Source organism: Babylonia areolata, chromosome 1 (assembly GCF_041734735.1).
Source record: "Babylonia areolata isolate BAREFJ2019XMU chromosome 1, ASM4173473v1, whole genome shotgun sequence".
NCBI lineage: Eukaryota > Metazoa > Mollusca > Gastropoda > Neogastropoda > Buccinidae > Babylonia > Babylonia areolata.
In genome coordinates this window covers 67,076,287-67,098,308 of record NC_134876.1, presented here as the reverse complement: position 1 = coordinate 67,098,308, position 22,022 = coordinate 67,076,287, and the positions used below count along the sequence as shown (strand labels likewise).

Here is a 22,022-nt window from a genome sequence, read left to right as displayed (position 1 = left end):
GCTTCAAGGACACCTTGAAGACAAACCTCAAAGCCTGTGACACAGAAACCGCTTCCTGGGAAACTGGTGCCCTTGACCGCTCTTGCTGGAGGATGCTGTGCTCTAGTGGCATAAAGACGTTTGAAAACAAGAGAACGCTGGCCTTTAAGGAGAAGCGTGAGCGAAGGAAGCAGGGCTCAACTTCTGGAGACGTTTTCCCTTGCAACACTTGTGGGAAGTGCTGCGCATCCAGAATCGGCCTCCCATATAAGGACACACACCGACAGATAAGCGTGCTTGCCTACTCGTCCGTCGGTTCGACGGGAGACTCCATTCATTCAGATCACGGTCTTTCCTGTATCATCCTGTGCCTTCAATTTAATCGGTTGTAACTACAAACATGATAGTACTTTTAATTTGTTTTTGTTTGTTAGAATTTTGTTCCTTTTCTGAGAGTGGGGGATGGACGGTTTGTTTTATTGCCGAGCATCTACCAGTTCATCGTCCGGTATTTCGTTTCATTCATCATTTTATTAAGATATTGGCATTCTCTCTCTCTCTCTTGCCTCATATAGAAACCATATATGCGCGCGCGCACACACATACAGACGCGCACACATATTTTCATTCACACACACACACACACGCTCTCTCTCTCTCTCTCTCTCTCTCTCTCTCTCTCCAAACACACAAAAAATACATATACACGAGCTATATGATATGATACGGAAACAATATTTTCTTGTTTTATAAATCACAGTTGTATATAGTTATATTTTCACAAATCGGTAAGTATTATTACCAGACATGATTTTACCCACCAAGTCTAAATGGTATCGCCCACACACTCACTCGTCCACACACGCACTTGCACACAAAAGCACTTACATGCGCTGGATGCGCGCGAGCATACACACATATACGTGCTTGCGGCCAATTGAATAGGTATTTGTTTCCGAATGTATACCAATATCCAAAGAACAAAATGCTAGACACATTTCACGAAGATATAATAATAATAATAATAATTATTATTATTATATAGCGCTGAATCTTGTGCAGAGACAAATCAAAGCGCTTTTGCACCAGGCATTCACACGCATGCATAACTCAAACTGGAGAAACTGAAGACAAGGGAGAGGCAGGGAAGGGAGGCTATCTTGGGAAGAGGTGGGTTTTAAGGCCAGACTTGAAAGAGCTGAGTGCGGAGACCTGACGAAGCGAAAGAGGAAGTTCATTCCAATGGCAAGGTTCAGAAACAGAAAGAACGGCAGCCAACAGTGGAGTGTTTGAATCTGGGAATGCGTAAACAGAGTGGATCCGAAGTCGACTGTAGAGAGTGAGATGGAGTGTAGAGGTGAAGGCAGCCACAGAGATAGGAAGGGGCAGATTTGTGAATACATTTATAACATAGAGTGCTGATCTTGTACTTTATTCTGTGTGAGACAGGGAGCCAATGGAGTTGTTGCAAGAGGAGTGATGTGCTCAGATCTTTTCTTTCTGAGGACGAGTCGGGCAGCAGAGTTTTGTATGCGCTGAAAGGACTGAATGGATGAAGCAGGCAAACCAGACAATAGAGTTACAGTAGTCAAGGCGAGAAAGAATGAGAGAAACGACAAGTCTAGAAATAATATTCAATGATGCTCGAATTAACAATATTTTGGAATATAGCAACGTGAGGGATTTCAAAATTGGAGGTGATGATTGGATTTTGTACAAAAAAAAGTACAGAAAATTGAAATTCCGTAAGATCATATTTGTAAATGGGTCTTTCGCACGTATTAGCGCAGAAAACACACGTGTTAATTTAATATGCATTTCTTGGGGATGCCCCACCTGACCTCTCTCTCTCTCTTTGTCTGAAAGACCCCCTCTCTCTCTGTGAAAGACTATCATGTTGATTGTGCATGTATTGATTAAATATTATGGCAAGAATTGTAGGACAATTAAACATGGCCCATAATGTGAAAATGGATTTTGAAATCATCTCTCTCTCTCTCTCTCGGAAATGACAAATCAGGCTGATTGTGCATATATTATGTAAACGTTATGACAATAACTACAGGACTATCAAACACACACACACACACACACACACACACACACACACACACACACACACACACAAACAAACAAACCTCCCTCTCTGTCTCTCTAAATGAGGAAGGTGGTAGAATGGTTGAGATGCTCGTCTGTCATGAGGGTCTGGGTTGAATCCCGCTCTTGCCCTTTTTCTGGAAAATCAAACAGAGCTTTTAGTCATTCAGATGAGACGATAAATCGAGGTTCCGTGCGCAACACGCACTTAAAAAGAATCCATGGCAACGAGACTGATGTCCTTTGGCAAAATTCCGTAAAAGAGATCCACTCTAATATATGAATGCACTTAAAGGCCTGACTAAACGCGTTTGGTTATGCTGCTGGTCAGGTATCAACCTGGCAGATGTGGTGTAGCGTATATGGATTTGTCCGAATGCAGTGACGCCTCCTTGAGATAATGAAACTCAATGACCATCAGGTTGATTGTGCATATATCACGTAAACCTCATAGCAAAAACTGTAGAACTATCCAACATGGGCAATTCATCATCCATTTGACACATGATATATATATATAAATGGATTTTGAGAACAGTTGCATTATGCAGGAATAAAACACAGTTGTCATTAGACATACACCAGCATTAAAAACTGATACCTTGAAGAGATGATTCAGAATATCGCTCTGTTCTATTGCGCGTATTGCCGAAATAAAAAGTTACTGAGATTTCTTTGCCCTCTATGACGAACCTATCAAAAGGAGATGAATTGCATTCCATTTGCCGCATTGGGTTGTCAGTCGATATAACCCTATGTTTTTCACTCACAGTTAAACATCTTTTACACACACACACACACACACACACACACACACACACACACATCTCTCTCTCTCTCTCTCTATATATATATATATATATGCGTGTGTGTGTGTGTGTGTGTGTGTGTAAGTGTGTGTGTGTATACATACACAAACACACACACACACCTAGTTTGGATCAACGGATTTCCAACGAAACAGATATTACTGTGTGACGTGCAGATGCGACGAAACGTGACGGAATGTTTACTCCCCTTGAAAAACCAGATCTGCAGACAGACTTACTTTTCAGAGGGGCCAAATGCTTGAAAAATGTGTGGCTGGACTCTGAAGTAACAAATGTTACTTTTCAAACGAACGCATTCCCCATCAATGTTAAAGTACCAAGATTGTTTTCGGGTCTCCTCTGTGGTGAGTTCCAGTTTGACTGCGCTCACGTTTTGAGTCTCCACGAAGCTGAAGTCTGTTATGCCAGGGACGTTGTCCCGGACTTTGACGAAGTGTTTGATAAAGTCGGACAAGGGGCATTTCTTGACCACTATCACGGGCACCGTGCTCTGCCCTAGACACGTTTCAAACCGGCCGTCTGAGGTTATTCGAGAGGTCACGGGAAAGAAGATGTTGTAAATGTCTGCCTGAATGTGGTAGCTGGCTTCACCAGAGACTACTGTATGATGTTCCTGACCCTTTTCATTCCTATCTACACAGCTGTTTCTGCTGTGCACAGCGTCATCCATAGCTTGGATTGGTGGAGCAGGGACAGTGCTCGTGGAAGCGCCGTTCTCGCCGTCGACCATACTGCCGTTCCCGACTTGGATTGATGGAGCAGGAATGGCGGTGGTGGAAGCGCTGTTCCCGGTGCCGTCTTTAATGCATTGACTGGTTGATGGAGCATGGATGGTGCTGTCAGAAGCAGTGTTCTTGATGCCGTCTTTAGTGCCTTGATTGACTTGGGTTGATGGAGCATGGATGGCGCTCATGGAAGCGCCGTTCTTGGTGCCGACTTTAGTGCCCTGACTGACTTGGGTTGATAGAGCAGGGATGGTGCTCATGGAAGCGCCGTTCTTGGTGCCGACTTTAGTGCCCTGACTGACTTGGGTTGATGGAGCATGGATGGCGCTCATGGAAGCGCCGTTCTTGGTGCCGACTTTAGTGCCCTGACTGACTTGGGTTGATAGAGCATGAATGGCGCTCATGGAAGTGCCGTTTTTGGTGCTGTCTTTAGTGCCCTGACTGACTTTGGTTGATGGAGCATGGATGGAACTGGTGATATCGATGCTACTGCTGCTGTCCAAAGTATAGTTATATGCCATTTCACCTAGGCCTGCTGTAGTGTTGCTGCCACACAAGCTGTCAGAGGTGCCTCTACAGCTTTCCATTGCTTCTGTACTACTTTGGACGGAGGCAGTGGATTTGTTATCAGTCGGATCTGTACTTTTTACACATGATGCCTTGATGTAGGATTGCGAGGTGTCTTGTGTTCCCTTATCAAGAGGTTGGAGGGAAGGGTTGGATGAAGCCAATGAAATGGTGAGCTCTGCTGTCATCAGTCGGCGTTGGAGAAGAGCAGTGCTTGCAAACACTTTATAGCGAACTTTTCCTAACCAGCGGTTGACCTCTGATTTGCGGAATACGTCACCTAAAAAACCAATGTGGAGAACAAGGGCAGACATACATAGAAGCCGTTCAGGCTCATGAATAGTTATTACGCTCATCGGAACAGTTTTGCCTCTGATGATGTTAATAGTAGTTGTGGTGACGTCCGAATTTCCTTGTATGTACTGACACACCCAGTTTCGAGACCCTGTAGGAACTATTCCTATGGGAATGCTGGCTGGCATGAACTGGCAGTTGATATCGTCAACATCGAGCCCCAATTCACGCATTCTTCGCAGCAGAAGACCGCTGAACGCTTCGTTGACCGTTCCGTCTCCTCCCAATGTTATTATTCCACTGTATTTTTCCAAGCTGCGATTTTTTACAGTGTTAAGGATGTCACCGAATCTGGATGACACGAACGTGTCATAGCTGACATCACAGGCCTTGAAAATTGGTTCCATAATGGAGCCAAATACATGTTGACTTTTACCCCTTCCGCTTATTGGGTTAATCAGAACTAGAAATTTCCGTGGTGTGTTCGGTATTCCGCCCCGCTTGTTGTTGAGGTCACAGGCCAGATTCTGGCATTCAAGTAGGCTCCTCTCTAACTGACCAGTGCCCATACGGAGCTCCTGTTTGGTCGTGCGTATGACGTAGTGCACCAGCAGACGATGCGTGTTTCTTTTGACCTGGTCATTGTTGTCACACTGCGGTTCCTTTTCTGTCAAAGGGACGATTTTGACATGAAGAATGTCCTCTGCCGGAATGGACTGGATATCTGTTTCATTAATTGACTGGATATCCGTTTCGTTATTGGTTAAATCCGTACACGGAGGGAAATCGCAATGAAATGATGTCATGTCTAGGTATCGATGAGATCGGCATGATCAATTTGAAAGACCCAAAGCCATAATTGCAGTCTGGTAATCATGGGGCGTCTTCAGTACAGTCTGATATTTTCAGCTGGTATTGTGCGACTTACAAGTGGTGTCCCTCTTTTGACACCAAAAGCACGGACGCGAAGATATAAAAGTGTTGCCCAACACTGGTCTCCAAAAGAACACCCGCATATTAGGCGTGGAGTACATTACAAATAGATCGCGTATGTGTACCATACCGTGTTCTACTTGTATATAAAATGCAAAGATGAATTTGAAATGCTTGTTTTTGATGATAGTGATCACTTGATGGAAATAACGTACATCAGAGGTAAGTTACAGAAGGCTTCAGGTAATAAGGAATCCAGCAGTTCGCGCACAGCTGGTGAAAAATATGCTTCTATGCCTCCGGAAAAAACAACAAAAAAAACCCCACCTGCTGTTGGCCAAGCAATGAGCGGTTAACTGGACCTGACTAGGTGATTGGGGTGTTGTTCATTGACGATATTCAAATCACCGCGGCTGTTATTTGAAATAGTTCAGCGGCGGAGATAATGTCATTGTTAGTTAACATAACTGAAATTTTCATATCTTTTTATCTTTTTTTTCTTTCTTTTCTTAAAAAAAGTATACACACACACACACACACACACACACACACACACACACACACACACCTTAATTATAATTATCTGTTATTATTCTTGTCTAGAAAGTTCACGAATGGAAAGCATGTGGTTTTTTCTGCAGGTGTTGAACAAAGGCGGTCTGAACACTGCGGAAAAGAAGAAATTATATTTGATGTCTGAACACTGCGGAAAAGAAGAAATTATATCAGCGACAGCTGGAAAAACAAAAACAAAAAAAAACCCACAAAAAACAAACAAACAAACAACGTTCTTTATAATATGCTGTCGGAGGAAGTCTGACGCTGAGCATTCGTAACGAAAAGGGTCAGATTTCTGATAATTTTCGCTGTAATGTATGTTTGAGGTTGAATCGTCATAAAAATGGTTAACCCTTTCCGATAAGTCCGGGCTTGCATGCGTGACTTTAGTTGGCAGTCATCAGGATTCCAACACTTGATACTGAGTAGTTTTCATTTTGGCGAAGCAGTGATGTGGCAAATTTTGACAATCTGAGCACCAAAATTGTGAATCATGAGTGTTGAGCTTATCCGTGGGTGCATTTCACATAAATACACTGGTATTTCTACAGTGAGCAGAGAACAACATGTGCTTCCTTGTAAAAAAAAAAAAAAAAAAAAAAAGAAAAAGATATGGCTGTTTTTCTTGGGGTTTTTTTCTGAAAACTCGGAAAATAGCACAAGTGACATCCCAAAAACAAGAAAAAAAACGCAAAAATATATTTAATTGAAGAAACTGAAATGGGTTGTACGGCTACATAATTACAACATGCTGGGCCTTTATTTTATTTTTATTTTTTTTTTTTAGATATTTTTTCAGGCAGGTCCGCTGCGTCCCACTAGCACTGAAGAAAACGTTGACATTGGTTGTTTTCTGTGGAATCAAAAGTAAGCGAGGAAGTTGTGTGTTCCAGCAACAAAAATATCGAAATTGGAAGTTGAGTGTTCCAGCAACAAAAATTTCGAAATTATCTCAATAACTTACAAAAGGCCACCAGTGTCTTCATTAATAGTGCTGCATTCACTCGAATAGAAACGAACAAAAACAGAAGATAGATTCATTGCTCGTTCAAGTACATTCTAAAATGAGATGGGTGTCGTTTTCGTTTGGCATTGATGGTAGATCTAAAATTGCCGACTAGTTTAAAGAAATTTGCATCATGTGTTGTACTCACGTGGAAACGGGGATTACAATTTAGTTGGCGCCAAAATATCTACGCTCTTTACCCTGACACAAAGATATCTTGAAAGCCGGCGCGAGAAGGGAGAAGGATGACGAGGTAAAGGTGACAGGCAAGATGCTCTGCATAGATTTCGTGAACAATTCCTTGCTGTGTGTTTAAGAACAAGACCATGATCATGATCAAAGCGTTTCATCCATATCCGTCACAAACTTGGAATGGTGACATGTCAAAGCATTAGCAGTATGATTCATCAAATTTAAATTTTACTCCTTGGTTATGGCGACACATACATGATGACTGAGAGCGACGAGGAAAAAAAAAAGAAAAGAAAAAAGAACATGACGCACAATGCTCGACACTCAACATTGAACGGAACGGAACGAAATTGCCTGGAACTGAATTAATTTTGCGTCATCGTAGCAGCGCCAAAAACTACGCCATTGTGGCGTTCTTTATTTCAGCCAAATCTTTTCTTTTATTTTCTTACAGCATATAGCCCGGCCGAGCTGAACAACACGATACAACAAATCTTGTATTCCCACTTCCATACGTATTTTAAACTCCGATAAAACAAGCATCAGTAGAAATTAAACCTGTTTAGTACCTACATGTTTTCAAATAAGTGATATTTCTTTTGTATTTGTATGACATTGCTATTATTTTGTAACATCACTCAGTTATCAATCCACACAACTGAAATGAGTTAGTGTGTATATTTGATGTCGTTTTTTGTTTCTTTGTTTGATTGCTTGCTTCTTTGTTTGTTTGTTTCTTTTTTGTTTGTTCTTTTAGCTCAAATTATGAACGGTTCACTCCATGTTTTTTCATTGTTTTTTCTTTCTCGTTAATAGCCTATGCCTTCTCTTATTTTACTCATTTTACTGCGGTATGTTTGATGTTTTCTTATGCTGTGAGTAGCCTATTCCAGGGGGGTGGATACATAGCATTCAATGTTCATTATATGCGATCCTTGCTTTTTAAAACTTCATTATGATAATCAGTAGGTATGCTGTATTAATGCTGTTTGTTGGGTCAGTGCATGGTTATTCCAATCGCACACATCATATACCTACATTATGCCAGAGGCGTCAACCAGCACAACCAGGAGTCACAAGGCTAATTGCTGAGGCGTGATTACAGAATACTTCATTGTCTCCAAAAATAGATAACTTGATTGTCGTTACATAAACAGGGTACGAGAATCACATCATTTATTATGAATACACAAAAGACATAAAATATCAAAATGCTGAATTGAAGTAAACCCCACATACACTAATCACAATATTATAGTGTTTTGATTTGAATACTCAAAAGACATAAAATGCTAAGTTGAAGTAAACCTCACATGCAATCATCACAATGATAACGATAAAAACGAAGCAGCAATACAGTGCTGTAATGTATGCCTCTCAGGGCCTTGCCCACAGTCAGCATTGACGCACAAACCAAGAAGACCCAGGTGGGCAAGATCCAGTGTGAACTCTATATCCACGAACGGGCCCCGCACACCCCAACCAACGCCGACACACCCCTACACCGGAAAGGTGTGAAACAGGAAACCGGAACCGGAAGGGGAGAGGAGGAAGAGGAAGTGGGCTACACAGGCCCGAGGGATGTGATGGAGGAACAGAGTCAGTTTGTGATCGTTGGGGCCGTGGATCCCCGCACCAAGCAACAGATTAGCGTGTACCAGGCCATCAACAAGGTAGTATTTGTGTGTGTGTGCGTGTGTGTGTGCGTGCGTGCGTGTTATGTGTAAGTGTGTGTGTGGAGGGGGCTGGGGGCGGTGAGGGGGAGATATCAGGGTGTATGTTTCTCTCTGTGCATGTGTGCAGGTATAATTGCGTGTGTGCGCATGAAGCAAGAAAGTGTTTAAAAGTGAGACTGTTATAAATATGATTGGACATATTTTCCATACTCTCCGGCTTCTTCTTTCTGCAAGTGACTCCTTTTCCCACAGTCACGGGTTTTCTCTGAAATTGTCGATTTCCAGACCATGCTATGTGTTAAATTTGTTACCAACATGCAGTATTAAATACCTTTGTAAGAAGGTTTCCAGTCCTGTATCAGCACTCTCTTCACCCCACCAGTTTCTAGCAACGTCGATATTCTAGTCAGGCCAGAGGTAGTAGAAATGAGTTCAGAACAAAGACATTTTCCAGACAGACAGACACAGAAAGCTGAAGGCATGAACAAACACCCTTGACTGCTTTACCTACACACGTCAACAACGGTGCTTGATGACAGGGTATACTGGACCTGACCAAGGGTACGTACGTCCACCCGGACACTGGCGAGACCATGTCCATCCCGGAGGCCATCCACAGAGGGTACGTGCAGGTGGAATACGGCCAGCACTTTGCCAACGGCAACGCCGCTAACGGGGTGGACAGTGTGGACGGGGGCGGGGGAACACTGCTTAGCGGCATGGACACCCAGGTGTGCCCCATCTCCGGCGTCGTGGACCCCAGGACCGGGGAGTGCATCAGCGTGGCGGACGCCGTCACCGCGGGGCTCGTCGACCCCAAAACCGGCACGTTCCGTAACCCCGTGACTGGAGAGGAGATGTCCCTGACAGAGGCGGTGCGGGCAGGCTACCTGATGGCGGAGACCGCGCTGCCGGAGGAAGTGGGTGAGGAGGACGGCGTGTTCACGTCCGTGGCCCTGGTGGAGACGGCTCACAAGGTGAGGGGTGTGGTAGACCCGCGGACCGGGCAGCTGCTGACGCTTCATCAAGCCGTGGAAGCCGGCATCATCGACCCCGTGAAGGGCACGTACAAGGACCCCGTGACGGGGGACGTTATGACCTTGCAGGAGGCCATGCGAAGAGGATTGGTCAAGGCCACGCCCTTTGATCCCCACAAGGACACAGACGAAGGCGACGTTCTCACAGTGCAGGAGCTGCAGATCCGTCAGCAAAGGTTCCGCCCGCCCAGCGCGGCGGACGTGCAGACAGCGGCGGCAGAGGCCGGCCTTCGCCAGGACCCCAACGACAAGCTGTATGACGAGCTGAGACACAGGGTGGACGTGCAGGCCGGCACTGTGATGGATCCAGCGACAGGAAAAACCATTTCCCTGGACGAAGCATTGCAGACAGGGGTGATCGATCTGGCCAAGGCGGAATTCCGGACAGCGGACGGAGAGACGCTGCCCTTGGTGGAGGCCGCAGCCCGAGGTCACCTGGACCCCTCTGTGCTAGAGCAGATCCTGAAGACGTACCAGGACAGCAGCCTGGGCCACCTCATCGACCAGGGCCGCTTTGATCCCGATACTGGCCTGGTGACGGACCCTGCCACCGGGCAGGTCATGTCCCTTGACTCCGCCATCGCCAGCGGTGTGATCGACCCCAACACCACCTTCTTCTACGATGTGGGCCAGCAGAGGCTGGTGTCCCTGAAGGAGGCCCTGGACGCCGGGCGGTTCAGCCTGACCACGGGCCGCGTGGTGGAGGACTCGGGGCAAGAGCTGACGGTGCCGGAAGCGGAGAGGCATGGGCAGATCGTGGCCGGCATCGACCCCGCCCACTTGGCGAGCTCCGCCCAGACCTTGGCCACGCTGCGCGGAGTGATGGACACCAAGGTGCGCGGCGTGCACCTGCCCGTGGAGGGGCAGGTGCTGGACGTGGAGGAAGCCGTCTTGCTGGGCGTGCTGGACATGCCGCACGCCGCCTACGCCGAGGAGAAGCGCGCGGCTTTGACCCCTCTGCAGGTGGCGACCAAGAGCGGCAAGGTGGAGCCCCGCGTGGCCCTGGCGCTATTCTCCGCCTTCGACAAGCTGTCCCTGCAGGACGCCATTGACAGCGGCCAGCTGAACCCCAGGACGGGGAAGGTCGCCCACCCGCACACCAAGCAGCCCCTGGACCTTCGCACAGCGCGGGAGTCCGGAGCGTGGAACCCGGACCTGGTGTACTGCGTGGACACGGAGAGCGGCGCCGTCACCTCCCTGGGCGCCATGATGGACCAGGGCAAGCTGGACCCCGCCACCGGCAAAGTCCGCTGTGACGTCAGCGGCCGGTGGATGACCCTGGAGCAGGCCGTGGCTGAGGGCGTGCTGACGCCCAGTATCCAGCCCGACAGCTTCCTCAGCCTGACGGCCTCCCTTAAGGAACTGATCGACGGCGGGCACGTCAACCCACGCTCCGCCAACTTTGTGGCGCCCAACGACCTGCGGATGTCACTCCGGGACGCCCTGGCCAATGGATTCCTCACTCTGGGATCTAAGGTTAGCCAGTCTGTGTTTCTGTTTTAGTCACTGTAGTTTGTGTGTGTGTGTGTGTGTGTGTGAATACGTTCAGTGTAATCAGTTTCTGGAAGTCTGTTTCTGTCTCGATGCAGATAGAAGTTGACATCAGTTCTCCGTTCTTGGATCTTGATCTTGATCTTGACAGCATTATGTATTTATCCTGGTATGGCCAATATCGGCATAGCTTCATTGTGTATTACAGACCACCAGAGTGTCCATCTGTCCCTTACAGTGAAGAAATAAATCAACAGACCATAAAATGCCTACAGTCACACACACACACACACACACACACATGCGCGCACTCTCCATCCATGCCGACAGGTGAAGCAGGATCCGGAGAGCGGTGACGTCAGCCTGGCACGTGACGAGCACGTGGTGCGCTGTCTGCTGGACGTGAAGGACAGCGCTGATTGGCTGAGTGACGTGGAACGTGCCATCGCCTCTCAGCGGAAACCCAGTCAGCGCCTGGAGAAACTCAGAGACCAGGCTGAGGAGGCCAAGGTACGTGACAGCCATGTGAGACACAGCAATCACAACAGAATTATTACAGAGGGGTGTGAAAGGATGCATGTGTAAGTTTTTCATTCATGCATTATTACACGATGACTGTGCTTTCGGACAAAACCTAACGGTTATCAGTTTCAGTTTCTGGAAGGTATCAAAGCATTCGATCTCATCCATATAAGCAACACCACATCTAACTGAATGAAAAAAAAAATTTAAGGCAGATGTAGATACCTGACCCACATTTCCTTTTTTCCAGGTTCTGTGTTTTTTTGTTTTTTGTTATTTTGTTGTTTTTTTTAATGAAAATCAATCCACTTCGACAGAAAAAAACAAATAAAACTGCACGCAGGAAAAAATACAAAAAAAGGGTGGCGCTGTAGTGTAGCGACGCGCTCTCCCTGGGGAGAGCAGCCCGAATTTCACACAGAGAAATCTGTTGTGATAATAAGAAATACAAATGCAAATACAAATACAAATGATAGGAGACATGGTCAAGTACATTAACCTGTTAACTGCTGCTGACAAGTGTGCTGAACACTGAAGGGCTGTTGCCTTACTACTGAGATAAAACTAGAGGAGACAGGACAGGTCAGGACGTCAGTCTATATTCTTTACCCGGTGGACTTGCTGCTCTGGGGACTGCATTGGTTTGGTTCAGCAAAATCAGTAACACCACTACAAAAGAAGTAGTGGATCTTGCACGACGAGTTCCTGCCACACTTGATCTCATTTCAACGAGGCTCAGCTTGTCGAGGGGTTAACTGTCACAATACCGTGTGACCTTGCAGGGCCTGCATCACGAGCTCTGTGACAAGGAACCGGAAGTGCGTCAGGCCATCCAGCAGGCGGAGCAGCTGGTGGCGACCTCTGGCGGCAGCCCTGGCGGACAGAAGGACGAGGCGGCGCAACAAGTGCAGAAACTCAAGTACAACACTTCGGACCTCAAGCTCCGGTTTGATACTGTGAGTGAATAGAATCGAATAAATTTTAATGTCATGAAACCATAAGGTTTATAAGACACAAGTACAATGGTAGATAAATAAATGAATAAATGAGTGTGTGTGTGTGTGTGTGCGTGTGCATGTGCATGTGTGTGTGTGTGTGTGTGTGTGTGAATGTGCGTGTTTGTGTGTGTGTGTGTGTGTGTGTGTTCCAAATGATGTCAGAAAGTGTCTGACTCTGTTTATCTAGTATAGTATTGCACAGTATATGAATAACTTGATGAATATGCATGTGTGTGTCTGTGTTTGTACGCATATGTGGGCGTGCTTGCATACGTGTGTGTGTATGTTTGTGTGTGTGTGTGTGTGCACGCGCATGCGTGTATGTTTGTGTGTGTATTTGTTTGCGCGCATGTCTTTACGCGTGTGTGCGTGCAGGCGTCGAGCAAGGCGGAGAAGTGCGGCAGCCAGATGACGGCGATGGAGAGCGGGCTGGAAGAGTTCTACCTGCGGCTGGACGACGCGGACCAGTGGCTGGACGCCGCCATAGAGAGGACCCAGGACCTGCAGGGCGCCCAGGGGGATGTGGAAGACCAGTTCCACGCCTTCAGGGTTAGTCTGGGACTTGTTTTTATTGGGGGGCATCGGGGGGTAGGGGTGTGGGGACACACTGGGATTCGCCCCGACGCCGGAAACGCTGGATTTCCTGCTGACGTGATAGTGTTTACTTTTGTCAGTAATGAAAAGAGATGTTTCGGCGCGTCCACATACAGCACACTGCACGCACGCCTTTACACTCACAGACACAGACACACACACACTCTCTCTCTCTCTCTCTCTCTCTCTCACACACACACACACACACGCGCGCGCGCGCGTCACTATTAAATCAGCTCGGCATTTATTTATGTAATACTTTATCTACCCGCACAGGCACACACGTATCTTAAGCAGCTGTTAGGTGTTCTGTGTGTGATATTTATGAAAGGAGGAGCTCATCAAGTGTTAAAACTGAAAGACTGCTGTTTCATACCATGTATTTTGTAGTGTTTAACATTATATGTTTTGTGCTTTCTTTCAAGCAGTGACATTGGATTTGAAAGCCCCTGCTTTCCACTACATTAAAAAATAATTCCCTAAACAACCAACCACCAAACCAAACGGCCAGCCTACCAAACTGACTACCCGTTTGATGATCAGTCTGTCATTCTTTCTATAGTGATGTAACTTACGTAGCCCACTGTAATGATACAGCGTGTCGGCCACAACAGTGAAATGGCGTGTGTGGGCCACTATAGTGATATAGAATAGCATAGGATAGAACAGAATAGAATGTTGTTGTTGTTGTTGTTTTTAAACTAAATGTACAGGGGTCACAAGGAATATTGAGGGGGTATTACATAAAATGTACTACAAACTTGAATCGGAAATCACATACAAACACAAATACGCTTGTGCTCAGATGAATAGAAGGTACATATTGCACGTTATGTACGGACGAGGCTGATGACTAGATCTACAGTTAAATGGTTGTTCGTGTGAAGGCGGTGCTACATGCTGCATGCTGTCCATGTGTGCAGGACTTTGTGGAGGAGGTGAAGACGAAAGAGGACGACATCTCCAAGCTGGTCAAGTCAGCTGATGACTTCAAGGACCAGGCCCAGGTAAGGAAGTGTTTGTGACCCAACCCTCTCCCTCGCTTCTCGGTGACTCTTGAGTCTTCCGAGTTCCGTTTGTGTCCATTGTTGGCACAGTTACTTTATGGGAGCATGTGTGCGTGTGTGTGTGCTCGCGCGTACATTCTACTTGACACGTGCCTATGTGTACACATCACCATCAGTGTTCTTCAATTTAATCTTTCCACTTTGACATATTATCAGTTAATGTGTCTGCTGTATGTGGACCTGTCAGTGGTAAGGTCTGTGTCGCCGTGTTTGCCTATCTCCCCACACTCCCTTCTGATTTCTTTCCCCTCACTGGCCGCCAAGCGATCCTTACAGGAAAGACTGGGGTCTGTCGATTTGTGTTTGTTTTAAAGATAACAGTCGGGGTGACCTCAGTGTAATGGCTTAACAACACGCACGCCCACTCACACATGCGCTCACACTGAGGTACACACGTGCAGACTCACACACGTACACGCACTAGGCACGCTCGCACACGCACGGACACACACGTGCACTTACCTACGCTAACACACACGTGCAGAGAGAGAGAGAGAGAAAGGGGGACGAGAGAGATCCTCAAAGGTATCATTACACCCCTTTTTCTCTCCACACCTTAGTTTCCCCCTTCTATCCTCCCGACACCCAATCTTTTTTTTTTTCTTCTTCTTCTTCCTCTTTTTTTGTTTTTTTGTTTAAGTGAAGTCACCGCCACGCGGTATATATCGTTGACCATGAAAGCAAGCAGACTACACTCCTACCTAACCCCTGTTGATTACCTCCCTACCCCCCTAACCCTTCCAACTCCGCCCCCACCCCCTATTTTCACGCTTCACTCGGCAAAGCCATTCACACACACGACCCAGGCCACTCCACTGACTGCGGGGAGTAAGGGAGACAGGTTGTATTGAAGTCGCTCACGGTGGTTGTAGGCGATACATTCACTAACACTAACAGCCTGCCACGACCTCAATGCAAAGAACAAACTGCAGTGTACATTGCTACAAGGGTGTGTGGAGGGTAGGGATGAGTGACAGGAAACACCCCGAAGTGTGTGTGTGTCTTTAACATCTGGGTATACGGAGAGTCTGGAACAACCGGTTGATACCATCTCCATCCTCCTGTGGTCAGTATGACGGATCAGGATGAGCCCGAAGTGCAGGTAGGAAGGAAGGATAAGGGGGCTGGTTTAATATTTGTGAGTCCTGAGATAAAACGGGGTGACTGGCGTTGTATGGGGTTATGGTTGTGGTGGTCAGTGGGTTTGTGGATGTATTTTACTTCTGTGTGTGTGTGTGTGTGTGTGTGTGTGTGTGTGCTGTCTATGTTAGCAGTTGACCGCTATTATTGTTATTGACTAAAAACGTAATGTTGAGGTAATGGCGACAACGGTCGTAAGAAGTGTTCGGGAACTAAAGAAGAAGCGACTCATACACTGAGGTATTAGTTACTTCAAGAGACTTAAGAATATGGTCTGGCCCCATCTAATATAGAGCTGTATATACCCATTAAACTGGACATGAATGCTTTTAACGAAAATGGCCACAATAACAGCAGAAAGAAGTGACTTTAAGAGTTGGGTTTGACGACCAGTTAGCTGACGAATGAATTAGGGGTCTTTTAGTCTTTTATCGTCATCACCATCCTCATCACCAGCACCACCCTTATCGTTGTTATTATCCTCATAATCATCGTCATGGTCAACCCAACAGTGAAGGAAAGATCGCTGTTGAGTGGAGACAGAAAGAAAACAGTTGTGATGACAAAGTGCAGTGGTGGACACAGATGACGGGGTTAGCCAGTGGTCAGTGGTGGGTTGGTCTTATTTCTATGAGTGAGAGAGAGAGAGTATGTGTATGTGTGTGTGTGTGTGTTTATGGTGTCTGTGTGTGTGTGTGTGGAAGGGGGACTTGTAAGTGATACCTGGCAGCACTGTACCTGCTCTAATGAGGCGTCGCACATCTGTTGCCATCAACGCCTAGTACATGCATAACAATGATTGGGAAAGCGTCGCGCTCGCGCGCACTCACACACACACACAAACACACTGCCGCCACACACGCACGGAGAGAGAGAGAGAGCTCTCGTGCCGGTTCATCATTATTACACATTGAAAAGTAAGAAAAAACAACAACAATGTTTAACAGCGTCGCGGTGATAAACAGTTTCCCCATTATATGGATAAGGCAACGAGGATGCTCCAGACCACACAGACAACAGACATTGACACAGGGAATGAACATTACACTTCACTGTGTGCCACCACAAGGAGAATGCGACGTGGGGTGGATGAAGAGAGGGGGGGGTTTGATAGTGCTATAGCTCCATTAGTATACCGCTCGTCCTTCACAGTAAGCAAGTTGTGGCTGCTTGACATTGACATTGTTGCTTATAATCTTGTCGCACAGGCAAAAATCAGGATTTTTCCCAACTACACGCGTTCAATACAAACCCCTGTCACATCTGAAAACAATCTGCAAAACAGCACAGTTCATTGCATTCATTCACCATTGAGCAATGACAAGGCTGTGCAGAGGACGTCACATTTATCACTCCCAGATCACAAACAATCGTACACAAGGACACAACAAAAACAACTTCAAAACTACACAAAAAATAAATAAAAAGACCGCTTCATGTTTCGCTTCGAAAGTGATAGAGCGTGTGCAGGCTTTTAAAGTTTGAAAAAGAAGGTGAAAATTGGGATCCAGAAGAGCTGTTGTCTGAAGAGTCTTATTCGTGTCCCCGACGAGTGAGGCATTGTGTTTAGGGACATGCTTACGCTGAGAGTCGGTTGTTTGCAATCGACCTTATATATAGACCTGAGAGTTGTTCGACGTGTCTCGTAGCAAGTAATTCATAACAGAATGACATGGCACTCGAAAGAATAAAAAAAAATATTGTCCATATTATACAGACACAGCGTGCAACTGGTTAAACACTGCGTATTTGTTCCAACAACCTTTTTCCCATTTTCCCAGCCACACTGTGCAGCGAATATGTTGTGCTCATTGTGTCGTGATTGCCGAATGCCGGTCAGGACAGGGGTGAAGGATGGACTGTTAGTGAGTGGGAGGTGAGAAGGGGTCACTGCAGTGGGGACACACCTACTTGAGACAAACTTGAAATGACCTGTCCAAAGGATCAGTCAATGTAATTGGACTTTGCAGTGAGGACAGACTTGAAATGTCCTATCCATGTAATCGGTCACTGTAACAGGACATTATATTTGGGACAGACCTGAAGTAACCTATTCAATTGACCAGCCACTGTCGGTCTGCTAACGACTCATAGTGGAAGGGGATGGTGGTCATCATGTTCTTGTGATTTTGAGTAACAATAACAGTGAGAAATATTTGTCTGGAGCACGTTTCCTAATGAGTTCAGCGCGCTGTACATTGAAAATGCAAATTATAATAAACCATGCAAACAGTCAATACAAAATGATAACGCACACACACAACCCAGTAAATAGCGCACACACGAAAGAAAACAGTCTTCTGTCAGTTATTTTTCACTCACTCAGTTACTCATCTAAAGACATATATACACACAGACAGAAAGACTCTCTCTCTCTCTCTCTCTCTCTCTCTCTCAACTCCTCGCTTGTACTTATAACAGGAAAATAGCACGTCTCAGCTTGCTTGCTTGCTCATTTCATCGGTATACACCTGGCGGCGTTTGAGGTCCGATGTTGTACGCGTGGCTTTTGTTTTATCGTGACTGCCAGCCACCTGTTTTGAGCTGAGAGCCGCGCGGTAAACACAGTTTGTAAGTGGTCGATAGACCAACAGCACTTCACTGCGTGTCGGCGTGTTCCGTCAATTGCCGGATGTTGCGGCACAGCTGGGCTCATCGTGTCCACTGTTGTAGGCAGTGATTCTCGTTACTTGTCTAGTGTATAGTCAGCGACACATGGTTCTGAAGATGACAGACTATGATGCAGGACTTTGACAATGTTCTGTAGTGTTCTGGAGTGGACTGAAGTCAGGTGTAGAAGGTTCCACAGGAAGGTTCTTTTGGGAGTGGTGTGGCCCCACTATCAAGGCAGTGTTGGTTTTGTAAAGAGTTTTCGTACGCAGTGGAAGTCTAGCGTTGGGAAAACATGAATCGATTTTTTTAAGCTGTGGATTATTAATAGAGTGTAGTTCATTGTCGCTAATTTAGTGCGGAGTGTATCAGGAAAATGGCGCTGTGCGTGGGGACTTCGGTATGTGTTTTGCGGCGTCGGGCAGTGGTGGTGTAAAAGTAATATACAGACAGGTGAGAGACGTAGGGGGTGGTGCTTGATGTAACGTAGCTGCTGTGATGGTTACGCTACACACGTGGTGTTGAAAAAAACAGCAACAATAATCGGTTTCACTGGATATTGCCTCGGTTAATCTGTGTCCGTGGCTGCTTACACATACACATTACACAGAGAGACTTGCACTTACGAATGCACGCAGGTCCACATTTGCACACACACACACACACACACACACACACACACACACACACACACACATTCGCTAAATATGAATGAGGCCTGGAGAAAACCTGTGTCGTTGAGGCATTAATGTATTATAAAGAAGTGAAAAATGAAGTTGCTGAGGACAGAAATAGCTGAGTCCGTGAATATGATGCGCCAGGTCGATGCTGACATCAGTCATTTTGTTCCACGTCACAGTTCAAACGTGCTATTGATCCGTGTCCTTGCTTGCAGAGAGTCTCAGGGCGGCGGGGGCAGGGGGAGTCGATTACAGATATATATACTTTCCTTCACAGACAACACGACCGGGATACATTGTGTGTGTTTGTTTGTGTGTGTGTCTGTGTTTGTGTGTGTGTGTGTGTGTGCGCACGCTCACTGACCTCTGGCCGCCGGGTCATCTGATTCATTGTGACCACGCCCACTTCTTCATTCACGTTGTTTGAAATTTCCCACAACCTATCCCTTCCTCCTAATTAGAGAGAAGGGAAAAAAGATGACCCAGGCACAAACAGGCTATTTTTGTTCCTCTGTCCCATGCATCCTTGCCCTGGCGTATATGTAGGTCTTCCTGCACAATATTCCCACTGCTCACCTGGCGAATATGCAGGTATCAAGTGATATGATGTCACCAACAAACGAGAGCCAGGTGAAAAAAAGAAAGAAAAAGATTTCTACGATTAATTATTTTTGTTTTCTCCCGTTCTGTCTATCTTCCCCTCACCATAGTCGCCATCCCTCTCTTGTTTCCACGTTTGTTTTCTGTCTTGGCTGAAGAACTGGAAGGACAACAATTGGACCGAAGCAGAAAGCGAAGCACCGACCTGATCGTTAATGTCAACTGGGTACTGTGAATGACAGACCGAACTCATGCTCCCTCCTTCAGGCAGTTAGTTCAGTTAGTTTTCCCACATGGCAGTTCACTGTGATCCCCCCCAAGCAGCCTGTGATTTACAGATTAGGTGACTGCCACACCCCCCAAGAACCTCCACTCACCAGCCCCCACCCCACCCTCACCTCCAAAGTAGCAGTAATGGAGTTCACCGGTATTCAATGACAACAGTTCGTATAATAGCATAGGACAGATGGGTTCGCATGTTTAGAAGCCAGGAAATGTTCAAGGAATACTGTGGTAAGTTTTGCACGCCGCAGTCTGGAGAAAAGACAGGAAGTTAGCAGAGACATGTGGACGCTTGTGATGCACATATGATTTACATATGTGTCTGCGCTTGTAACTGACACCTTACTAAATGTCATGGGTATCGAATGATGAGCCCCTAAAAGCAACTATTATTCGGCTATACTCAGGTCGGCAGCCTGTTGTGCAAACGACTCTGTAAATGTGAGCTTGGTCTTTGACCGAAGATAGGCGCTACACCTGCCAGTTTCAGTGATGATAATGGTACAGAGAGGAAAGGACCGTAATGTATGTACCGTTCTCACCGTACTTTTTAAACGTGGGATTACTTGAACGATGAACTAGTGTCCGGATGTATATCTGGGTTATGTTACATGTTCATAAAATAATAAAACTCACTGTGTCTCTGTCTCTGTTTCTCTCTCTTATATCTTATATATATCGTGGCAAAACTATATAAAAGCAAAGTTACAAAAACAACAGATATAATGGTGTAAGTATAACCATGGAGGCTACTTGGACAATAGATAGTCATATCTTTTTTAGGTTTTACGGAAAATCTAATTCCATGAAAATAACTACAACTATTTAATAGACTCTCTCTCTCTCTCTCTCTCTCTCTCTCTCTCTCTCTCTCTCTGTTGTGTTCTTTTACTTGTTTCAAAATAATTGATATGAACACATTCAGTGTAAAAGTTGTGACCAAAAGAAGCAGACACGGGTATAGGTGTCGACAACAGGTGACTGCACGAAGTAGTCACCATGACACTGGCGGTATGTGCAGGGCTTTGAGCGGGAGGTGGAGGCGTACCGTAAGCGGTTGCAGATCCTGCCCACCATCAGCGAGGAGAGCGAGGCGGGCGTGCTGGACGAGGAGATCGAGTCCATCGAGGCAAAGTTCAAGGACATCTCCAGGGAGTGCGGCAAGCACATGGACCGGTTGGCAGCTCTGGTGAAGCACAAGAAGACCTTTGACGACCTCAACGAAAAGCTGGCCGCCTTCTACCCGGGCCTGCAGGAGCAGCTGGCCGACATCCAGGACCACTCCTTCGGCGCGGACCCTCAGGTGGACTCCCGGGACCTGGACACGCTGAGGACGCTCAAGGCGGAGCTGCTGGGCCAGGAGCGGCGCCTAAAGGACCTGAGGTCTGCTGGGGACAGGCTGGCGGACGGACTGCTGGAGGCCGGCATGGCGGCGGAGGCCGAGGACGTGCGCGCCGTGCTGGATTCCCGTTCCGAGGAGTACTCGGCGCTGCTGGAGGAGATCGGAGAGCAGGAGGAGCAGCTGGACTCAGTGCTGACCGAGCAGCACAACGTGACGAGTCGCCTGGACGACGTGGAGGACTGCGTGGCGGAGGTGGAGGGCCGGCTGCGGGGCAAGGCGCCGGTCAGCCTGGACAAGGACAAGCTGGCCGTGCAGCTGCAGGAGCAGCGCCTGATGAACGCCGACCTGGCCAGCAACAAGGCGGTGCTGGACCGCCTGGCCAAGGACGCGCACAACGTGGCCGGGGCGGAGGACAGGCTGCAGGACGTCAGTGCCCGCCTTGGCGACGTGGAGCGCCTGGCCGAGTCCCGCACCAGGGAGGTGGAGGAGATCGCCTCAGGCCTGCAGGACTATGAAGCCCAGGCCTCGGACCTCCACACCTGGCTCACCGACTCCATCAAGAGCATGAAGTCCGCCGCTAAGGGCACCTCGGGCAAGGCGCAGAGAGCCAAGGTAGGGACCGGCACTTGTTTTGCATTGTCTATTTCAATTGCAGGATCTGTTGCCCGCAGTAAATCAATTTATTTGCGGCATTTGTTGCCTGAGTAGAATAATTCATTTTGATGACTTCACTGGCAAACAGTGCTGCTACTTTTGACCATTTCCAAAATTTGAAGCGCCATATTTTGATTGTAACCAGATG

General features: G+C 46.9%; 1 protein-coding gene across 10 annotated transcripts in view; it reads left to right on the top strand.

Annotated features, from left to right (window-relative positions):
• LOC143286033 (microtubule-actin cross-linking factor 1, isoforms 6/7-like) overlaps nt 1-22,022 on the top strand; it is a 78,847-nt gene that overhangs the window by 8,033 nt on the left and 48,792 nt on the right. For all 10 annotated transcript variants that reach the window (XM_076593591.1, XM_076593637.1, XM_076593628.1 and 7 more), the window contains exons 7-13: nt 8,563-8,854; nt 9,397-11,370; nt 11,716-11,895; nt 12,690-12,863; nt 13,281-13,454; nt 14,423-14,506; nt 20,900-21,832. In XM_076593591.1, coding sequence (XP_076449706.1) covers nt 8,563-8,854; nt 9,397-11,370; nt 11,716-11,895; nt 12,690-12,863; nt 13,281-13,454; nt 14,423-14,506; nt 20,900-21,832 — 3,811 coding nt within the window. The remainder of the gene's footprint in view (nt 1-8,562; nt 8,855-9,396; nt 11,371-11,715; nt 11,896-12,689; nt 12,864-13,280; nt 13,455-14,422; nt 14,507-20,899; nt 21,833-22,022) is intronic.